Source organism: Blennius ocellaris, assembly GCF_963422515.1.
Source record: "Blennius ocellaris genome assembly, chromosome: 15".
Classification (NCBI taxonomy): domain Eukaryota; kingdom Metazoa; phylum Chordata; class Actinopteri; order Blenniiformes; family Blenniidae; genus Blennius; species Blennius ocellaris.
In genome coordinates, this window is record NC_137664.1 from 12539126 (window position 1) to 12562562 (window position 23437).

Genomic DNA, 23437 nt, shown 5'->3' on the forward strand with positions numbered 1-23437 from the left:
CTGAAAACCATCTTAATGTCATTAAGTATTATACATTAGAATCTATAAATACAAATCGCAAAGCCTACGTACAGCTGAAACGCATGCATGGATGTAATTGTACATGATGTACAGCTAAGACCATTCAAACCCAGTGTTTCTAAAAATCTGGTGACAAACTACCATGAAAGTCGGAAACAAGTTCTTCATGCAAGAAGGGTCATCAAGGACATTTAAACTCCCCTGCACACAAAAAAACTTCAAAAAAACAAATTTTGTATCTGCACACGGAGGTATAAGTGTGTAAAGAAGTGTGTATGTGTGGTCATGTGCTCCACCTTTTTTATATATATATATATATATTTCTTTATTTTTTTTTCTGCGTATACCCTCACGTTTGGTCTACATGTCCATTCTGCCTGTGCAAGGGTACGTACTGCTGGTCATCATGGCCTCTGAAGTGTGGCGAAGTCAGAGTGAGTGCACTCGCTGGACGGTTGAGACGAGACCAAACTTTTTAAGGCCGTCCCCAACAAATTATCTGAAGCATTTAAGAGAACCAACCTGGGAAGAAAAAAAAAAAAAAGACAGGAAAATAGGAGTTAGTTGACCAATAAAGAAGTCCACGGGAATTTGTCTAACAGAGCCAGCGTGGTGAACACAGCAAGTGTCAGCGGGGTGAAAAGAACAGCACACGGTGACATTCACAATAGTGACATGTGGTCAACTCATTATCGCTCACTTTCATCGAGAAATGTATTCATTTTTACTTAAATGACAACACCATTGAATGTCTAGGGCTCCTCTGTTTTACAGGATTCTGTGTTGACGTGTTGGATGAGAGTATGCAAGACGAGTGGATACTCACTGTAGTGACAGGGGAGCCAGTGGAAGGCATTGAAGAAGAAAAGCACACGGTTGTTATGTGGAACACAAACACAGTGTGACCAAACGCAGGCTTCTGCTCCCAAACAAACATGCTTCGGATGAGAGAAGGGTTTCTCACAAACAGAACGATGTTTAAGATTAGTGCTGCTTTGACCATATTGGGCTCAGAGTCCGACGTGACTATCACAAAAAGTAGGACGTACACACAAACAAAACAAAGCCTTTAAGAGTCAAAACAACCACACGGATCACGTTCTGTTAATAGTTCCCGCCTCGCCAGGTTGTGCCAAGAAAACCGAAGCATTCGTATGTCTGAAATGATCTGTATTCAAGTATTATATGCACATACAAAACAACACTGGATATGAAGAATGTCGATAGCCATGGGCTTCAGTTGTATTAAATAAAGACAGAAAACACTTGATTCAAAGGTTTCATGGGTGTATTTTTCTTTGAAGTAAAAAAAAAAAAAACCAAACAAACAATTTTTTTTAATGTTCGATCCATTTGGAGTTCTTGCTGCATTAGTAGTTCTTAAAGATTTGAATATTAGGTTTCCTTTGAATCAAACGTCATGGAGATGGTAATCAGCATACATCATCCCCACCCAGTTCCGTCTCTAAAGCACAAATAAAGTTATGTATGTCACAGATCAGCACAAATGAAATATATTCTTAAAAAGGTTAAAGAGGGAATGAAAAGATTTTGATCTTTTTCTGCACAAGCAAATAGGGGCACACCTCAGATGTTACGCTTCAGCTAGACAGTGGAGGAAAAGCATCTAGAGATGAGCAAAAACAAATATATATATTTTTTTTTTTATCATATTGAGGTAGCTGTGCTCTGCCCAGTGCAGAAAAAACTGACTCATTCTCAATCATTAAGTTTTAAAAAAAGAAAAAGAAAAACATCCATGAAGTTAATTTACGCTCTAACATGGGGGACATACACAATTAAATTAGAAATGAGAAACCACATACAGTTCATGCTTGGTCACAGGACATGCGGCTTTTGTTTTTCAGGGATTCTTTTTTTTTTTTTTTTGTTTCTTTTTCTTTTTAGCTGAGCATTCACAACATTTCACTCGGAGTCCCAGACCTTTCCCCCCCCCATCCTTGTCTGCCACATGGAGCTTGTCCTCTCTGAAAGAGCTCTGAATATATACTGAAGACACAATGGTAAACATTAAAAAAAAAAAAAAAAAAAATCAAGGCGGTATGTCTAAGCCACGCTGGTCAAACAACTTACAAAGCCGTAAAAAAAAAAGTTGCATAAAATAGTGTTCAATCTCTGCACAGATCATATGATTTCTAATGTCTTACATTTCCTTTTCATCAAGAGGGGGAACTAAATGAAACAATTTGCTGTTACTGTAGTGACACAGGACATATGAGATTCCTAACATCATTAAAAATAGTAACCTTAAAGGCATTATCAACTTTAACCAAAGGACTTAAAAAACAAACCCAAAAAAAAACAAAAAACTGGCAACAGTATATTTTCATTCGAAACAGCAACGATGTCCACGGCTATGGGAGTGACGCTCTTCTAATACTCACGATTAAAGCCTCGCCCACTCACAGATCCTACCCAAACTCAGAACTTCTGCAATGTTAACATTGTGATATTATTTGTTAAGTTACGCGAGTTAAAAGTTGGTCCTTCTCGTACACACGCACAAGCGCACACACGCTAACTCTACAAACTCGCGCACACACTCTAGCTATGCACATTTACGAAGGCAGAGAGGGAAAGAGAGAGAGAAAGAGTGGAGGAGGGGGAAGAGGGAGGTGATGGCAGTGGGTGAGGGTGAGGGGGAGGAATGGAAAAGAGTCGAGGTTGTGCTCAAGTCAGTCAGGACCAGAACATGTCGGCCATGTTAGTGTCGGAGCTGTAGATCCAGAGGACCAGGGGCAGGGAGACGGCCACGAAGGACCAGGAGATTCCCTCCAAACATGCAGACAGGGCGCAGCCTTTGGAGCTGCCGGGCTTCTCCAGCTCTTTACCGGGCTCCAGGTAGTTCCTGGCAGCGAACTTGAGCAGTTCGTCCAGGAGAATGACAGGCAGTGAGATCTTGAGCACCATGAGCCACTGTGTCAGGTTCAGAGGAGTGATCTGGAATATTATCTGGAAACAAAGGCAAGAGTGGTTAGGCTGCGGTTCAGTGGCGCTCAATGGCTGCACTGTTTTTTGGAGGTTTCCAGGTTCCTGTTGCCCTTTGACCATTTGACGTTACGATCTACTAGTGAAGAGTTAAATAAACGATTCTGACTTTATGGTAAAGCTCTTACTGGAAGAGGCTCCACGTAAAGAATGAGGAAGTGCAGAGACATGGAGAGGCAGATCGCTCCCAGCAGCCACACGTTCTCCCAGGGAGGCATCCGCAGCAGAGACTGGTTCTCTGACACACTGAGGAACAAAAAAAAACGACAACAAATGCATAATTGTTAAAAGTCATTGATTAAAGAAGAAAGGCATAACATAACTTGATATTAACTGGTACCAACAGCTGGGAACCCGGGTCAAAACGAACCTGTTGAGAGCGTTGCACATCTCGATGGTGACCAGCACTGACAAGGCCATGGTCATGGGGTAAGGAGACGCAAAGATCTTGCAGTCCAGATTCTCAAAGTCTGGGTTTTCTGGACCACACTGGAGGAAATGGCTCTAGAACAGGTGAAAAAAAAAAAACCAAAACACAGATGAGCATAAACGGTGAAAAACATTTATTGCATTATGTGTGGTTGTATGTTGAACAATGAGGGCAGATGTTCTGTCCTACCAGCTGGTAAAAGGTGATCCTTGGTCCGTCCTCAGCAGCAACAAACCACCAGGCAGCAGCACCAACAGTAGCAGCACCAACGTAACCTTGTGACACAAGCCAACAGTTATTCACAAATAACAGCTGGTTGCTTTCAGGGACAATCTCTCGAACTCCCGTTTAATTGACAAATTAAAAGCTGCTGCCCTGAAATGGGAAAGAGTCTGGATGTGCAGCAAGAAAACGACAGACAGAAAACGATGCGTTATTTTCCTCCACAATAATTCTCTCTGTACTTACATCCAATGGTTAGATATCTGAAGAAGAGCCACTTGGAGATGAGGGGCTCACGAGCATTGCGGGGAGGTTTGTTCATGATATCCAAGTCTGGTGGATTGAACCCTAAAGCGGTGGCTGGCAAGCCGTCCGTCACCAGGTTGACCCAGAGCAGCTGAACAGGGATGAGAGCTTCAGGGAAACCCAGCGCAGCAGTCAGGAAGATGCTATGGAAGCAATTAGCATGCTAATTAGTACAACGGGACAGAAAAAAAACCAACAACAAAACAAAATGAGAAAAATCAAAGATTTGTTTGTAAAAATGTCTCATCCTTACCAGACGACTTCACCAACGTTCGAAGAGATGAGGTATCTGATGAACTGCTTCATGTTATTGTAAATAGCTCTGCCTTCCTCGACTGCAGCGACAATGGTGGAAAAGTTGTCGTCAGCGAGCACCATCTCTGAGGCGGTCTTGGCCACAGCTGTGCCGGAGCCCATGGCGATGCCGATCTCGGCCTTCTTGAGAGCAGGGGCGTCGTTCACTCCATCACCAGTCTGAAAGGAGGACGAAAACCAGCACAAGACAGAAGTCGTTAGTGTTTGATGATCAATAATGGACGACACACTGAAATCGTATAATCTCCTTCCTTTTAAAAGATCCATATTTTTCAGACGTACACATGATTTGAAAAACTTCATGATAAATGAAGCCAATGTCCCACATGTGCTACACATGAGGATTTTTGCAGGGGAAATAACGCAGGCGTCATCTGCCGCAGGCACAGCAGCATCCAGCAGGATAAATGAGACCGGGGTTAAATTACAAGCAATTGATGCCGTGTGTTGGTTGGTTTCGCATCACTGGAAAGAAAAATAAGCCCCTTGAACTTGGAATCAAGTATGTAAATTGTAAGTAATATCACTTTGGTGTATTAAGTGACTTTAGCAAGTCATTGTAGATCACACCGTGACCAGCACTTTCATTTCTATCGTTTTGGGCTGTTGCCTTTCCTGTGTTTACACGTCCACTCAGCCATTTTCTGACTGGGCTGAAAACAGACGCTGCAGGATTTATAAGAGTGGGCAAGCTGGGATCACCTAATTAGCTTCCTTATAACAGGACTTAAATTTCCAGCACAGCACAAGACACCAATGAAATTAAATGAAGAATAATTTTACAGCAGCTTCAAAGAAATGCCGAAATTGGAGAATAAAGTGAAGGACTGCAGACAGCACCAGTGAAAGTTGAATATGCTTAAATTGTGAATCATGAAAAACTGCCCTCTTGGAGAAAGTGAAAAGAAAAACACGCCATTATCAAAACAGTTACTCTAATAGATTCTCTTATAAATAGAAAAAAGATGACAGTGAAAGATAGATATATTTAAAACGGGAACACAAGAGAAGAAAACGTGCCTTGGATATTATACAATGATTTACAGTGACAGACTTTTAAGACTGGGCGATGATTGAGAGAAAAACGTTTTTTTTCTTACCATGGCTGTAATCTCATTGTAGGACTGCAGAAACTCAACAATCTTGGATTTATGTGAAGGCTCAACACGGGCAAAGCAGCGGGCCTTGACCACAGCGTCTCTCTGCGCAGCAGGTGACAGATCGTCAAACTCTCGGCCAGTGAAAGCCATGTTGGAAACGTTGTCGTCCTCATCAAAAATACCAATCCGCCTGCAGATAGCCACGGCCGTACCTGGAAGACGAATTACTGCTTCAACCTCCCATATACAACATAATCAGCAGCAGGCATTTTTATTTTAAATGCGCTAAATGATCTCTGATGAGACTCCTCGCAGACCTTTGTTGTCGCCCGTGATCATAATTACTCGGATGCCTGCAAGACGACAGAGCCTGATGGAGGCGGCCACCTCTGCCCGGGGAGGATCCAGCATGCCCACACAGCCCACAAAGGTCAGATCAGTCTAGACGAAAGATACAAACCCAGATTAATGTGGCAAATCTGTACAGAATTCAACATGTTTTACCGCATGTCCCATCTCTCACCTCGTACTCAATAAAGCGACTCGAGTCTTCCAACACGAGCTCATCTTTGCTCTTGGGGTTGTCGCGGGTGGCCAGAGCCAGACAACGCAGGGTGTCCTTGCCAGTTCCATACTCTCTAATCACAGACATCAGCTTCTCCTTGATGCCAGGAGTCAGAGGGACTTTGTTTCCTCCGACGCGGATGTGTGTGCACCTGTCGATCACTCCCTCTGGTGCACCCTAGAATCAGATACAGACCGGAGGATCGAATAGTAGGAAGCGGGACATTTCACAGCCCAAAACCCGACGGTGATGCTCATTGTCAGCGATTCTTACCTTTACAAACATCTTTCCAACAGAGGAGCGTGCTTTATTCGGAGTGCAATACACAGACATGGACTTTCTCTCTCTCGAAAATTCCAAAGTTAACTCTTTCTTCATCAGCTGCTTGATCACCTAAATATACAGAATACAACTGCAATGAGTATTCCATGTATTTTATCAACAAGAATCTATTCAAATCAGGAGTAGAGCAGCATATTTATAAGGAATTGGCTTGGAAGAGCAAAAGGTTACCTACAGAATTACAGGCATTGGCTCGCTCGATCTTAGACAGGCCTTTCACATCTGTATCAAACACGTTCATCTTCTCCACCAGACAGGTAAGGGCAGTCTCCGTAGCCTCTCCCACCTTCTCATACACACCTTTGGTCTACGAACGTAAACGAAGACGGATCAGATCAGTCATTATCAAAAGATGCCACACACGTGTTGAGCATTGTCACATGAGAACCACTTGACTTTACCAACCTCATTGTAGTCCAATGAGGAGTCATTGCAGAGGGCACAGATAGAGGCCAGCTCCACTAACGCATCATACTGGGAACATTTGGCTGGCTTGTCATTGTGGTACCTGAACAAAGCATTTCATAGAACAGGATAAATTAACACATTTTTTTACAATACGTTGCTTACACAGACGCGTCTAAATTATTTTTAAACTTGTAGGAAACAGGCCATGGCAACTTAATACTCACACTTGTCCATCTGGGGCATATGTAGATCCAGTCACAGTAAATTCCTTCAAGGAACAGCTATCGCCGTCAGCCCGATCGATGATAAACATCTAGGAACAAAGAAATACAAACAATTATTGCATTCTTACGGCATATACACGTGCACATCCTTTATTGTTCATGGGAGAATACCTGGAATAAGATTGATCAACATATATAAAGGTATATACAAATATGTTTTGATGAAGTTGAGCCAGGACCTGCTGGACAGATTACACAGAAAAGCTGGAAGTTTCGAAGGACAGGGATGTCCAACATTCTTTGTTGCCTATATTGCCTTGATGACCTTGTGTAGAAAAAAAGCAATACATTTGTTGCATTGTGGGGCTTAATTCCAGAATCTGAGAAGTAGATGTACAGTTTGTCCACCAGGTGGCAGCAGATCATAATCTACATGGAAAAAAAAACAAGACTATCCCAGAGAACAGAGTACACTCATAAAATTGTCATAAAATACTGAGCAAAAGCAGACAGAGCACTGTGGTGGGGAGGGTTCATTGATGTCTTGTTGTAGTGTGTTCGGCAGAGTTCATGCGAGTTATAAAAAAACAGTGAACGTAAAAGTGAAATATTGAGGTGAAAATGCATAAGGACTTTTTAAAACTGGATTACATTTACATACAACCTATTGCGACTGCACACATAAGCTTTTATTGATAAAACACAAGATCCATACATCTCGATTAATAAATCAGCATTTATATCTGGACAGGACTTGAAACCGAGCCAATACCTTCTCCAAGCAGGGAAGAGATGCTCTATGGATTTAAGATAAAAAAAATATGTGAATGGAATCATCTGCCATAATGCACAGTGAGGTTTTCCAGTAGCTGCCTCCAGAAACCAGGGATTTCAGTAACAGTATGATCCAAAACCACCCAAGAAACTGAATTGTAAGCGCCAGTCACTCAGGGAGCCAATTACAGTAGTGCCGTATTTGGACAGCGATATCATTGGCAGTACTACATCTGTCAGAAATGCATCAAGCAGGCATGAAATGACATCATGATCCCACTGGAACTCACTAAGGAGGATTTGAAATTGCTCAGCATCGGATTGATTTGCAGAAATTCTGCAGGATGAGGGTGGGAAGAAGATATCAGGAGACAGAGAAAGGAGACACAAGGTCAGTTATGCAACTCTACTGGTTTTGCTGCAAGTGACTAACTACTGCATACTGATCAGCATGCTGCTCCAACAGGGGGTGGGGGCTGAAGGAAAAGCAGTGTGGAGAAAGCTGTAGGGATGGAGGAAGAGCAAGGACGGCACTCTGACGTAGAGTCCACATTAAACGGATAGGGCATGAAGTGATTTGTGCTCCTAAGGGATTGGAAAACATGCACACAACATACTTCTGAGCCTCATTTCATCTCTGCCGGTTTACAAGCTAATCTTCTCAATCCACTCAGCCTGGGTAATGTTTCGACCCAATAAATGACCTCAGTGTACTGTTGACCTGGGGATGCTGCACAACATCATAAAGTAGCTATGCCACATATGGTGCTGGCATGCGAAACTCTGTGCTCACTAATTGCTACATTTATTTTGATTGATTCCAGATAATGTTAAGAAACCGCTTTAAGAGGTACCTGTAGTTCCTTCAATGAAACCATACAAAAGAACAGCTTGTTTACCATACTTGGCTGGAATCGATCCCACAAAGATTCCTCTGTGTAAACTAATTATAACAGTGTGGTCTGCAGTCATCTCCATTATAATGCAAATCGACTCAAAGCATCTCTACCTACATCCAGCAGACGGATCAGTGTTTGCATAAATGTGTTTATATACTGGTTTTTCACATGAACAATAACTATACCCTTTAAACTTTGTGCTTGATCATAGCAGGTTTCAATACTCTATTGCAATAGCACCTATAATTTAATACATGTAACAAGGTATAAAATTCAAGTTAATGAATAAAACTGAAAAACATATGTCTGTGTTAATCGTACCCAATTGAGACGCGTCACAATAGCTTCATACATGAACATCAAAAGATAAACTCCACATTTTAGGGCTCAAAGTACATTTCAGCTCATTTGGATGTGATTTGCATATTCAGTAAACAATGTTGGAGCCTTATGGTGTCACAAGAAAACCAGCGTGAATGTGAATGTAAACTAAAATTGAATGATGCAGCTGAAGTGTATTTATTTCTAAAACAATATCAGATAATATGATTAGATAGATACGGTTCCAGCTGGCACTGGAAGAATAAAAGAAATAAAATATCTGTGAAAACTTAAAAAAGGAATTGTTTATCATCACACTTACCCTGCACACGGACATCTGATTGGTGGTCAGTGTGCCAGTCTTGTCAGAGCAGATGACAGATGTGCAGCCGAGGGTCTCCACAGAGGGCAAACTGCGGACAATAGCATTTTTCTTGGCCATGCGGCGTGTTCCCAAAGCCAGGCAGGTAGTGATGACAGCAGGCAGACCTGCACAGCAGAATCAACGAAACCAGAAGAAAAAGGGACAAATATGATTCGCAATGAGAAAAAACATTTGAGATTTTAGGGAAATTGCTTGAAGCACAGTATAGACGACACAGAATAAATACGCTGTATTTGGGTGACTCTCCTGCTTACCTTCAGGGATTGCAGCCACTGCCAGGGCGACAGCAATCTTGAAGTAATAAACAGCTCCTCGGACCCAGGAGCCTCCGTGGACCGGATCATTGAAATGTCCAATGTTGATGATCCACACAGCAAGGCAGATCACTGAAATGACCTGAATGTACACATGCGTATCATTTGTACGTGTCAATTTTGAATCCGCTTTTTTGATTAAAGTGATATTCAAAAATATCACATAAGGTTAAAGACCTTTGACAATTGCTGGCCAAACTCGTCCAGCTTCTGCTGCAGGGGCGTGCGCTCTTGTTCGGTTGCAGCCATCTCATCTCGGATTTTGCCGATCTCGGTGTTACTGGCGGTGGCTACCACGACGCCAACGGCCTTGCCAGCTGCGATGTTGGTTCCCTGTGGGAATGGAGTAGTGGAAAAGGTTATTCAACACGTTATACACTATGCCTCTGGGCAAAAGGAGTGGAACTAGTTTTACAACTATTCTGAGACACGTCGAAGACAAACAGAAGTGATTCAACATGTGGCAAGAGTCAACATGCATCACAAGTCATAAGTTAAACAAAAGGTTCCCCTGAACAGAAATTACAGAAAAATTATGCCTAAATAATTGTTAGAAAGAGCTAAAGATTATTGTGACTCATTCATGCAGGAAATGGTTTTTTTACCCCTCAAAAGCAGTGTTGTGAAGGGCACACACAACAGGGAGGTCAGTTCAGCTAAATGTCTGTTTTATGTGTTATTTGGCAGAAAATTATTTAGGTGTGCGTTTAAGCAAACAAATATACTTGATAAACTAGGAGCCACATGGAGGGCTGAGGTATTACTTTATTCATTTCTGCTCAATATAAATATATCTGAAGTAATTTGGGCCCCTGTGCTCCCCCCCCCCAAGCAGAACTCCGACAAACACCAGGGACTGTAATTTCCCCCCAAAAGTTTATCTTATATTTGCATTTGACACGGTGCTCCGAGCCGGTGTCATAAAATAAAATTGTCGTAATTGCGTAAAAGAACAGGAGCAGATAATGAGAACGTATGGTGTTATTCCAACAAAAGGAGGACTGAGAAAGCAGCAGGTTACTATTGAGTGTACAAGTGAAGACAGGCACACAAAAGATAAGGTAGGTGTGTGTGTGTGTGTGTGTGTGTGGGGGGGGGGGGAGACATTTCACAAGAAAAAAAAAAGTGTGTAAAATAACACTGAAGAGCCTAAAATATCTCACAGAAAAGAGCATGTTCTTCTTGTCCTGGTTGACAGCACGTGGGTCAGGCACCGGGTCTGTGTGTTTGATCACTGACACAGACTCTCCTGCAGGGAAAGAAAACAAAAAGAAGAAAGAATTGGAGAGCAGACAGGGAGTTTCGACAGAGCCGAGCATATAGTTGCAGCTGAGACGGTTGGCTGACACTTCGGGCATATGTGTGTGTGGGAGAGGCTTTTTCAGCTGACTGGACAGGCCTGACAATTATCAAATACTGCCTTTCAAACCCTCTCATCTGATGTGTGCTTACAATGTGTGACTGTGTGAGTAATCAGCTGTATGGCGTCTGCACACTGCTGAAAGCAGGGAGCATTTGACATGCAGCATGGCCATGAATGGGGAAGGGAAGAGAGGAGGAAAATAGCTCAAACACTAAAATATCCCGTGGAATTTGCTACCAATTAAGGCAGCAGAGCAAGACAAGAGATTTAAGGACTTGATTCACATGAAGTTCATCTCTCCGACATTTACCATCTGTCAATAACCCCCCCCTCCCCCTTTACTCTTTTCCATGAATTTCTTGGCCAATTATTCATCCAAGCTGCATCCATTTTCCTCTTACACATTTTCTTTTCTTTATGGTAGCGAGTGACCAGCTATGACTGTTGACTGTGATAAATACATGTGCATCAAAGGCAGCAATAGATTAGATTCTTTTTAAGTACTGGGGTTCAAGGGGGGGTAACAACGCAATGCAAGAAAATGCCAAAAGAAAAGATAAACACTATATACAAACGTGAAAGACACCCAGCAACACTGAAAAATGACAGAATCTGAAAGTGGAATCCTATGTCGACGGTGTGAGTGAGCTCCAAGAGATAGGAAGATGACTTTACCTGTCAGGATTGATTGGTCTACCCTCAGCGTTGTTGACTTGATAGAGCACAGCCTGATATCTGCAGGCACTTTATCGCCGACTGTGGAGAGAAGCAACAAAACACAGAAGACACTTAAGTACCTCTTAACAATTTAAATGCATCAAAGTGGAGCAGACAACAGGTAGAAAGATGCCTTAAACACAAGCAGATGAACAGTGATTTGACATAACAGTCGAACTGTGTAAAGAGATACTGGACTACTTCAGCATCCAAAAAAGTGCAAATAATTGAATAAATAAGCAATTAATAAGCACAAATCACCAGGCACACACGTTTAACTCTGAGGCACAAAATGATCCACTGTGTTAATCCAGCTCATGCTCATTGGAAAGTCATGAAATAATCAAACTTGAGTAATTTGCTGGAAAGGCTGGGAGAAAGTCATGCATTCAAAAATGATTAATGTTCCACTCATCAGCTGCCCTGGACATAAATAGATCACTAGTCATTCTTTCCACTAACACAAAGTCTTTGCAATCCCGAGTTAAAACCAATGCAAAATGTAAATACACACCACATACCAGGCAAGTGTTTTCTTTGTCTAAAGCCAGTAAGTACTATTAAAGCCAGACACATTTATTAGCTTCACTCTCAAGGGGAGTAGTCCGACTACTTTTTACCTGTAGTTGGGTCTGATCTGCACAGATAAAGTTCTGGTAAATGAGCCTCTCACTTTTATGGTCTGGTTAAAAGGAAGAAAAGATTTCATGTTGGAGTGTGTTCTGCAAACAGATGTCTCTGCTCCCAAGTCTGATTTGACTCGGTTTTTCTTTTCTCACAAAAGAAACCACAAAGATTTCACAGTCGCTTTTGTCATGCAAGTATTCTGTCACATTGAAAAAATGGCTGTAGTCTTGTGATGGATCAAATATAGGATCTTAAATCGGTCGCGATGACCGAAGAATTCAGCTTGAACTTTTCACCTCAACCCAACCAAATTTAAATCACCACCAGTATCAATTTGAATATGTTTTCAGCTTATTTGATGTCAACTTAACAGGCAGGCGTTTGTTTGGATTCATAACTTCGAAGGAGCCAGACAGAAATTTGGATTGATACCTGGTTTAAATGTATTAAAAGTCACTATCATGCTACTATTACTAATAAATCGAATAAATGATTTACATTTACATATTGTGCCATAGATATGGGGGCGCAGGCTGCATGTGGCCTGCAGGTCTCCGGTTGTCTATGTCTGGCCTAAAGGCTTAAGAATATTGAATGGAACAACAATAACATAATACAATAAGACAACAAAACAGTAAGGGGCCTCGAGTCGATTCAAAATTGATGGTTGACATTTTAATGAAAATCCAGACGGGGGAAACACGCTGTTGGAAAGAAATATTACTGAGAGTTTTTATAGTAAGATATGACAGGGCCTGAAAGGGTGACGGTAAAAGCGATGACCCAGAAGCTCTTAAAGAGTTCCTTCTGTGGACAGAGCAGAGTGCTGACAGCCCCTGGGCCTCCACACGGCCCTTTTGAGTGGAGAGGAAGGAGAGAAAAAAAAAAAAAAAAAGGAAGGAGAGAATAGGAAGAGGGAATACATTAGTGCACCAAAACACACATCCAAAAATGGGAAAACTATTTTGATCATTCGAAAGCATGCTGCTTGATTTTCTTTTCTTTTTTGGGGGGGGGTAGGGTGGAGAAATTTATTTTACAGGGAGAACCCGTACAACGTCACATCAGCTAAAATAGAAAGTGTGTGTCGAAGCGTGAAGATAGTTCATTCATATTGGTCACTCAGGAAGTTTCTGACAGCTTGTTACTAATAATATAGAGATTGAAGCGAGGAAACTCCTCTCGAGGATGACATAACAAATTAAACTGCCGTTTGTTCGAGATCTTTCAAAAGCTATGCAGCTTACTTCTAAAGCACGTTGTTCTGTGTGTCGAGTTCATGCTGTACCAGCTGTACGACCAAATTTGGTACTCCAGTTGACTACATGCTGTCAAAACCACTTCATCATCACCTGCCTGCTTTCAGACCAGATCCCCACTTAACTGACAGTAGACATCCAAGGAGAGGAGCGAGCGTACCAAGAGGGAGGGCACACAGAGGAATTGAAGAACTGCAGACACTGGAAATATATTAAGACCCAAAGCCCTGTGGGAAGGTTCCCACAAAAAGTCACTAATTAGAAAAACTCCTTCCTGCCTTGGAGTAGTGGCAAAACACCCGTTGGTGCATTTTGGGAATAAGGTCACATCGAGCAGACTAACCCACTTTCATTGGCACCGGTGACAAAGACATTATGGAACCAATTTAGTGGTACAATTAATGAACACATTGATTTTAATCTTAGTATTGATGCGTTGACATTTTGAGAATCTTCACCTTCAAACATATTCAGTATTAAATCAAATGTGCCTTTTTTTTTTTTTTTTTTTTTTTTAAGTGAGACATGCACCAGTATCAATGTCAATGTAAAGTGATTTTTCCAATTACTGATCCAGCAAACTACCCATCTAAACCCTCTTGGTTGGCGCCGGTTGAGTGTGAACGTGTTTAATCAGCATGGTGAGTGGGTTAAGATGAACCGGTAATCTTACAGAAGTAGTAATAGGTCACACTCCGAGTGGCATGATTGTGTCTTCAAAACATTATGATGGCCCATGACCACTGTCAAGAATGAGTCCATTATTTTTTGAAAATTTTGCAAAAATGGTGCCAATAAATGTGACATGACACAAATATGCAGGGAAGTAATGCAGCGAGCCTCTTCTGATTAGAACCAGGGTATTTGTGAAAGACGATTGTATAGCACTCGTTGGAAAAATGGACTTATAAGTTACTTTCAGTGGAAAAATGGTATAAGATAAGCATGGGCTGCATCAGATACTGTTGTTCTTAATAAATGAAGCTGCATTACAAGTATTTTGAACTTGTATAAAGAAGGTTGATTTAACGTCATGAACCCGAAACATGCAGCTGTTTGAACTCCGACTGACTATCTTTCCTTTATCTTCCACAACAGGCCCTGCATAGCTCTCACACTGTCCTCTGGGACCGAGATTAATCCTTCTCCCCTGTGAACACAAACTTCATCCGTTTTATCTTGGGTTTTTTTTTTGTTTTGTTTTTTAAGAGGATGGACGGATGTCACACTGTTTATCCATAGATATAACATTTCCATAAATTTGTACAGCCTGCACCTGATTTCATACACAGTTTATGGCATGTATATGCATCTTTTTCATTGGTGTACTTATCACAATGCAAACCCTCCCACTGTGTGTAAATGCACAACGTTTGACTCTTATGAATGAAAATGATGCAAATGATGCCAGGTCTGTTTGGAATCAGCATCCCATGACAAAATTAACTGTACAGTGTCCCATAAATAGATTTGAATTACAATGAAGGGGAATCTCGCAGTAAACTACTCATCATGGGGGGCCCAGAGAAACTTCAGAGCCTTTAGGGGGTTGTATATTTTCTCTCTTCATGACCGAGGCTCCCTAATCCACTCGCACGTAGGCTTCCAGCCTTTAGAGACCGACCGGCTAAGAGTTCCAAGAGCCCTCCCCAGGGAATCTTTTATTCACAAATGGAAAAGAAAGGCACAAGACAAACCCTGGACAGACAGAAAAAAATATAACTTTGTGTCTTATAAAAATGGCTCAAAAACGACAACATCTGAGGGACAAAGAAATGAAGCAAGCGGTATATACTGAGACAAATAGCTTTGGTGATGACGATAGACACTCTTACACCCCTAAACAAGAAAAGATCTCTGGCTATGTAGCCATCTGGAGCCCAAATTATTTATCAAATTGAACCCATATCCTTTCTACTTGTTACATCCTGCCTGGCTGTCTTCTCCCTGCTTTGATTTACGTATATCATGATGGGAAAATGGGGAAAGATTTACAAATGCATAACAGGCCATGTCCCCTTTTAGTAAATCATTTTTTCCCCACTTAATTTTATGTTTATCAATAAAGCTGAAAGCTTAAAGTCATGTCACCAAAGGACACTTAGGTGGTTGTCCCACTTCAGAAAAAAAATTTGGTTAATGAAAGCAGTCACTTTTTAAAATGAACAGATAAACTGTCACTCTGAAACTTGACAAGCAAGCTAAAGCAGAAGGAAACATTTTGCCTGGAGTAAGTGGAGAGAGTCGGCTTAAACATTATGGCTCAGTAAGAGTACGTCAGAGTCGGAGAACAGGAATCGGCATAACCCTCACTGTGTAATCCAAAAATCTCAATACACTCAGCGCAGACAAGTCGAACGGCCACTTCTGTGCAATTCCTTTGACAAACCACATCGGACTGTGAAGGAAAGCACTACAATGATATAAACCATATACCTGCTAGCCTGTATAATTCTCCTACATCATTATCCTGCTTCACCACGAAAGAAATGAAAATCTATTAGAAGTCCTAAAATCAAGGACTTACAAGGAGTACTAAAGTGATATTGACTTACTCCAGATACATATGCAGTCCCTTAAATCTGTTGAATCATGATAATATACTTCCAGAATAGTCTCCTTGAACAGATGCTACACAAATGACATGGCTACAACTCTTAACATCTCATGAACTCATGATTCAAAAAAAGACCGAAAAACCTGTACGTATCTGAACATGGCATCGTAGTCAAAGCACTGCATCAAATGGTTTTAGAGAGATTCATTACCATGAGGGAATGTCTGAAGCGTTACCATATAAGTCAAATACAACAGTTCATGTGGAGGACTAGTCAGATAGAAATAAGAAAACCACTGAGACAGAATATCTGAAGAAACATCACATGGCCGACGAGAGAGTTAGACTGGACACTACTCAATCGTTTATTAATTTGATTATCATAGTTTTTCAGTACCAGGTTCAGATTGAAACTGCAAACCTTCGTATGTGATTAAACAGCTTTATCCAACATTAGTATTCCAGTTTTACATGGAAACAATCAATAAGTCTAAGTATATAAATAAGTGAAATTATATTGAATAATGCAAAATGATTTAGGTAGATTTCCACCACGCTCAGTGCCTTTTCTTAAACCTTCTGAGAACAATGTAAATACTGCCCAACACGTAACTCTGGTCATAGTCCATTGTGTTCTATGCAAATCCTACACAGGAAGCTTCATTATTAACATACATGTAATGAATAAAAGCAGACAGAGAAAAGAAAGATATAAAGAGGCCAAATAAAGTCCCAGTAACAAAAACAAAGAAAACCGAGAACATAACAAGCAGTGACGTAAAAGGAATAAACATATGTGGCCCTATCCAAGTTGAGGTTAGCCAAGAAATGTTGAGGAACATGCTGGACCTCGTCTTCCATTACGTAACGACTTCACTCACTTTGTACTACAATCATAAGAGAATTGTCAAGGGAGATGAACAGGATGAAGGATCAGCCATTTGCTTCAAACATTGTAAAGAGTAACACAACTCTATGGATCATTGTTACAAAACAGCTTCATTTCTACATCACATTTTTTAGATTTTGAGATAAGACACCAGTTTTGAAACTGGTCATGTGAGAGTAGAATCACAACTTCAGAGGAGATGATAATCAATCCTCCTTTTCCCCTTAATTTTGAGGTCAGATGGTCTCAACAGTGCCGTTGTTCCTTTTTTTCTTCCTAATTTGTTAAATTAAAAGTTTTCCACAGTATGATATTAGCTGTGTAAATGTTGCAACCGATTTAGTTGTTTTGACTGGTTTTAGAGTAGAAAAATAAAATCCATCAAATTAAATCTTAACCTGTTATTTTGGAGTGCCATTCAGGAAACCCAAATGTCACTTTGCATGAAAGGTGACACAAAAGTGCCCATTTGATAGCCAACACTCGTCATCTTACCAGCAACCTCCACAATGTCCCCTGGCACAATGTCCCTGGCCTTGATTCTCTGGACACTCTTCCTGTCCTGGCGGTACACCTTCCCCATCTCCGGCTCATATTCTTTGAGCGCTTCAATGGCATTTTCTGCATTCCGTTCCTGCAATGGAAAGACACGTCAAATTACAGCAATTTTCACAAAAAGCATGAAGCACTTTACTAAATAAAGGTACAAATAAAGGAAGCTACTTGTCAGGTGTTCAATTTACTCAAATTTACAACCAACCGATTAAGGAGCGGAAAGTGATCCTTGTGTAAACAAAGCGAGGAATAGAAATAAAAAGTGCCTGTGACAGGTGAACTAGGATGTGCAGCGGAGTGGAATTAAGCAAACAATGGGATGTGTCGTAAAAGGCTGAAATAGTCATCACGTGGTGCTCTTTTCAAAGAGGCTAACAGGGTCTAACTTTTCAGTTGCAGCTCCAATCCTTGCCGTGAGAAGGCCACACTTGATACACACGGCAAGACCGGGAACAAAAGAAACAGGAAATTCTGGTCTTTAAGTAAGATAAGGCAGCATGGACACTGATATTAAAGATGGCTAAGAATACAGACAAGCTTGGACATGGCAAAAAAAAGCTATGAACAGATATATAAATGAAGAAAACTCCACAATCTACCGGTGAGACCATAATAGTAGTGGCAGAGATGATAGAGCACTCCTCCCCCTCTACATCATTCATCGAGGGTTTGTTTGTAAAGACAAGGGCAAACAGCCACTTAACAACTCCTCGTCTCCACAAGCCTCAGCAGGACCTTCAAAGAGCCTTTCATACAAACCCATCCAGCTGAGATCCAGCCGGCTTTTTAGGCGCCTTCGCTGACTAAACATACAGGGTGATTTACAAGTACGAGAATCATTCAATGTATTGTCTCAATATTAATCATCAGGTGGCTTTCACAGACAACGTGCAGATGTGGCAGATACTGGATAACCGAAGCAGGACTATTTAGGAAACTGCCTCATTATTTAACCTTGAACCAAGAGTTCATTAATTTTATGGATAAGGGCTTTCTCCACTTCTACACTAGATAAACATGAAAGCAGTGAAACCCCAAGCCTGTAAAGACACACTTTCATCTAATTCAGTAATAATCTGTAACTATAAAATGGGAACCAGAAACAATTCTTTGTAGCTTTTGAGCTCGTTTGCATAATTAGTTAGTGGTATTCCAGAAATACCACTTGAAAAGCAAACACTCCTTTATTACAGAATGAAAAACTATTACATTAAAATTGCCATTAGCTATAATAATGATAATTCCCTGTGGTCAATGTCGAAATCTGGCCCTCTAAGAGTGAAGACAGCATTTTTAAAGCCTTTATGTATTCAAAGTTGCCCATTCCTGCTATAAACCAACAGATACCAACAGGGGTTGTTCAAGGTTAAACGAGTAGAATAATATGCATAAGGTATAATGAGAAGGATCCTGGGTTTGTCAAACTGCAGTGAACTTGTTGCGAAGGACAAATAGGAAACGGAACACAAACGGATCATTTTAAATTAAACTGAGCCATTTGTTTATTGATGGAGACTGTTGCTCTAATCATCAATCAACACAAGGTTACAGCATCCTGGTGCCCTCTTTCAGCAAGTCTACCACAAGGTATTATACTTTCCCAGCAGCCATTTAATAGCACCAGAACAAATGATGCACACCTCTTGTTAGAATTTTGATTTATATTTCACTCAACAATGACTTCTAGGTGTGGAGCGAGCAGTTTGTTGTTCAAAGCTCAATAAAAGGTCACTGCTGCGAGTTCCTGAGTGACCCTCAACGAACCAGGTTGCGTCACAAAGAGCATCCAGGTTAAGACTTGTGCTTAATCAAAGAGGCCCCTCAAATGACCCACTGTGACTTCCTGGAAGGGAGTGGTCAAACGCATTCTCATCGAGTTTTAGGGTGAGGTAATTACTTCACATTTGTGACACGTGATTGTATTTTCAAGAACGACTCCGTTCCAACGAACTAATTGCTTCTTTGCCAAATGTGTGCACGTATCACATTGGTGCACCACAAGTGTTATAGTTGTCAGGAATGTATAAACGTGTCTCAACTCCACCAGTTAAATCATGCGCTTACACTTTGAACTGATGTTTACGAGACAATTATTGACATTATTGTACCAAAAATGGTCCAGTTGAAAATATACTCAAGCGAACTACCTACCGTGCTCAGGTTGCTATAAATCAACACATTAAAGATTAAGATTCTGATGCAAAGGTTTTATCTCATCATTAAATTTAACGAGATTCCACTTTACAGCTGTTGACACTTTAGGGACATTTTAGAGACAATTATAAGGAGTGAAACCTGCAATGAGTGCTCACCTGCCAGACTCCAACAATAGCATTAGCTATAAGAATTAGAAGGATAACAAAAGGCTCCACGAAGGCTGTAACGGTTTCTTCTCCCTCTTCAAACCAGGCCAGCACCTGTGCACAAAACAAACAGTACAAAATTTGAATTCATTAAAACATGTACATTACGTTTCATTGATATTATGGAATTATTTGGGATTCGCAGGGCATAGCAAAACACTCTGCTTTTCAGTATAAACATAATAAACTCTGAAATCCCGATCACAAAGTCGAAAGCAACCTAACCTTCACACAAATAAATGACAAAACAAAGGGCTTTCACAATCCACACAAAAATCAGCAATCAATGTTGCACGCCACTTTACGTCATCCACAGGAATGGGACAAACAAGAGGCAGAAAGGTCAAAGCTATTTTCAGCTGATTGTCTTGTTGCCTCAGCAAACTTACTTCTGTAGTCTACTTTGTCTCCAGCCAAGAGTCGTATCATACCCCACAACTTATTCATATCAAATATTACCCAATGATCCAAATCCAGCAAATGTGCTGCACCAGAAAATGTACACACACCTCTCAGTTCAGGTTTATTATTTTATGGTAAACTGGGACTTTAATTTGGTATTATTGTGATTAGTTCACAAATTGCAACATAACACAGTGAGCAAGAATAGCAAGGTCATGAGGTTTTATTTGACAGCGTTTAGCTATATAATATTATAATAAGAGTTTGTTTTGGAATCTCTTATCCACAGGCTTTAGTCTCTGTGAATGTGCCAGACGTCCACGCCGACTTACACTTATTTGGCATAAAGCTTTCAACTATTAGCAAGCGGTTAATCATCATGATAAAATATCAAGCCAACCTCTGCCAGAGATGTAAACTGGGCCAAGTGTGTTAGAGGAAGGAGAGTAGTAACCCCTTTCTCCTCTTTTAGAATCTGTGCCAGGACTGAAGTGTGTCAAAAGAGAATCCAACTGCACCTCATCTATTTTACTCCAACCTATTTAGGTAACTCCAATCAGTAAACTGCTCAGATTATTTGGCAAAGAACGACACCAAAGAACCTTCCCATTCTGAAATTACTTAACTGAAAATATGCTTGTACATAACTTTGTGGTCACACTGAAATAAATGCATATGCTGTGACAGGGAACATATTACACTACAGCTTGTAATTCAAAAGTAAAGCTGGCTTTTCTTGTTATATGATTGATGATATTCTCATCCAGTGGACCAATGGCTAATTGTAAAGCAGAACTCAAGTGCTTGGATAGTAAATGTACCACAGTGGCACACAATTATTGTGTGATAAAGACAAGCATCATAAATGTAATCTGCTAAATACCAAACAAGTAGTTGGTATGCGTGTAATGGCCCCACTGCAACTGTGTTGTGCCATTTTATCACTAGAAACATTATGTCGTCTCAGGAATGTGCCACTAGTACTATAAATAGTAATCGTGGTATTTATATAGTAACATTTTCTTTCAGCACACACACATATATATATATATATATATATATATTTGATGGGTTAATAAAGTCTAATAATTGCTATCATGTTCCAGGAAACGACCATGCTTGATGATCGGCACCAAGAGCAAAACCATGTTTGCTTATTTAAAACAGAACGATGCATAAAAAACCGGAAAGAAGGTAGGAAAAAAAATCCCCTGGACCTGGATTGTGTCACCTGTCTGGAAGCCTTCCTGTTTCACTTACAATAGCTTTTTAGCCAAGCTCTGATCTGCACAATGACAGAGTTAATCCAAAAATGTCTCTGTAAACTAAGAGCTGACAGTTGGTTAAGGCTGTAAGACTGTAAGAAAAGAAGAAGAAAAAAACATGGCGGTGATGCACTCAATGTCCAACTGGCAGAAAGCCAAGGTTTACAACTTTATCCAGAGTACTCCATCTTTGAGGGAAATGAACCAGTCACATGTATTTAAGATTTCAAAGTAAACAGCTCCCTCATTAAAGTCCTATCCCCACTCGTTTGTTATCTTGACTGAGGGGTTGAACACAAGTTAACCAAGTGTCTCCCTTCAATCTTGATAACAGCCGGGCAAACAGACAATGAGGCTTTGCTGTCCGGAAGTGCTACAGCCAGATATGAACTCCTGAACTCATTTCACTCAGTCTATTTTATTGTGTATTGGTTGAACACTGGACAAACCACATTCACAGCTGACAAAAACAGGTACAATACTTACGAAGGATATGCAGGCCGCAAGTAGAAGGATCCTGACAAGCAAGTCCTCAAATTGTTCAACCACCAGCTCCCATAAGGATTTACCTAACACATAAGATGTTATTTAAATAAAACTATATAAATACATTGTAAAAGCGAATAGGAAAATGTCAAACATTGAAAAGTTGACTCACCCTCTTCAGCCGGCAGCTCTGCAGATCATCCCGTCAAGACACAAAAAGAAAAAGGTGGACAAATGGTTAATACCGCTTCGAGGTGTACAACATGTAGCGTGTTGCTGCAGTAGCGTTTGCGCTTCAGAATAGGACGATCGTGTGACTCCTGGTTGATGCGCAGAAGTGATGCCTGTCTGTATTTCGACACACGGCGCGTGACGTCAACAACCTTCCTCTCCGCGTTATAGCCCGATACAGCGAGGAGCCATTGGCCATACATGACACCGGGATATTAGCAACCTCAAACACACACACACAGCGCACTCACCGTTCGGTCCATATCGCTCCCGTTGTTTCTTCACCTCCTCCAAGCTGAGACCTGTGCTCTCGTTCACGTTAAAAAAGCTGTAAACTTCCTCCACCGTCTTCGTATGTGCGTTGTCCATGTTGGACGGCCACTTGAGGACAGCGCTCGGTTCGCTGGTCCCGACCTCAACCTGTCACGGTGCTCCCCTCCTTTCACGAGGATTAATTAAAAAAAACCAAAATAAAATACTGTAAAATATAAGCAGCCGAAGTCCGCGGTGCTGACGATGGCTGGCCGGTTACTTTGAGACGAGGCAGCGAAACGCGGGCGGACGAATATGTATTAGCAACTCCGAAGCTACCGGGAAGCTAACGGGCTAACGCTAGCTGGCTGTTCGAGCTCCGCTTCAATTCACCGGCTGCGCTGCGCGAGCTTTCTCCCGACACCGTGCGGGGGAAACGGTCATATCAACACTGCGTCTTCGTCTACAGCGCTGTCTCCTGCTCTGTTAAAGCAGCGAATCCCGGAATGACCTGTCCAGAGGTATGATTTAAACATGTGGTTAAGTTGCAGCTCGGCTCCGGGTGACTGTGTGTTGCGGAATCGGCAGCGTCCTCATCAGCACCAATCGCGTCCCTTCGTCGAATGCGGTGTTCAGTGTCCGCATGTGGAACCAGCTCATTGGTCGGAGGCAAACGGAAGTGCGCGCGCTCGCTCGCTCTCGCTCTCTCTCTCTCTCTCTCTCTCTCTCTCTCTCTCTCTCTCTCTCTCTCTCTCTCTCTCTCAGTTCAGAGAGTGGGAGCGCCTGAAAATGTCCTTTAAAAATTAAGTATTCACAGTGTGATCTGATCAGTACAT

At 41.3% G+C, this 23437-nt stretch overlaps 1 protein-coding gene across 1 annotated transcript; it reads right to left on the reverse strand.

Annotated features, from left to right (window-relative positions):
* Positions 1–1174: 1174 nt before the first annotated feature.
* On the reverse strand, positions 1175–23200 carry atp2a2b (ATPase sarcoplasmic/endoplasmic reticulum Ca2+ transporting 2b). The gene is made up of 23 exons (XM_080510213.1): positions 22601–23200; positions 22291–22308; positions 22119–22201; positions 19915–20019; positions 17543–17681; positions 11674–11754; positions 10799–10884; positions 9813–9968; positions 9576–9717; positions 9259–9425; positions 6943–7031; positions 6716–6818; positions 6486–6617; positions 6242–6361; positions 5927–6145; positions 5721–5844; positions 5404–5615; positions 4242–4462; positions 3929–4131; positions 3650–3735; positions 3401–3534; positions 3159–3276; positions 1175–2994 (listed from the first exon to the last, which is right to left on the reverse strand). The coding sequence occupies exons 1-23, from the start codon at positions 22716–22718 to the stop codon at positions 2722–2724; spliced, it is 3129 nt and encodes a 1042-aa protein (XP_080366339.1). The 5' UTR covers positions 22719–23200; the 3' UTR covers positions 1175–2721.
* Positions 23201–23437: the final 237 nt, after the last annotated feature.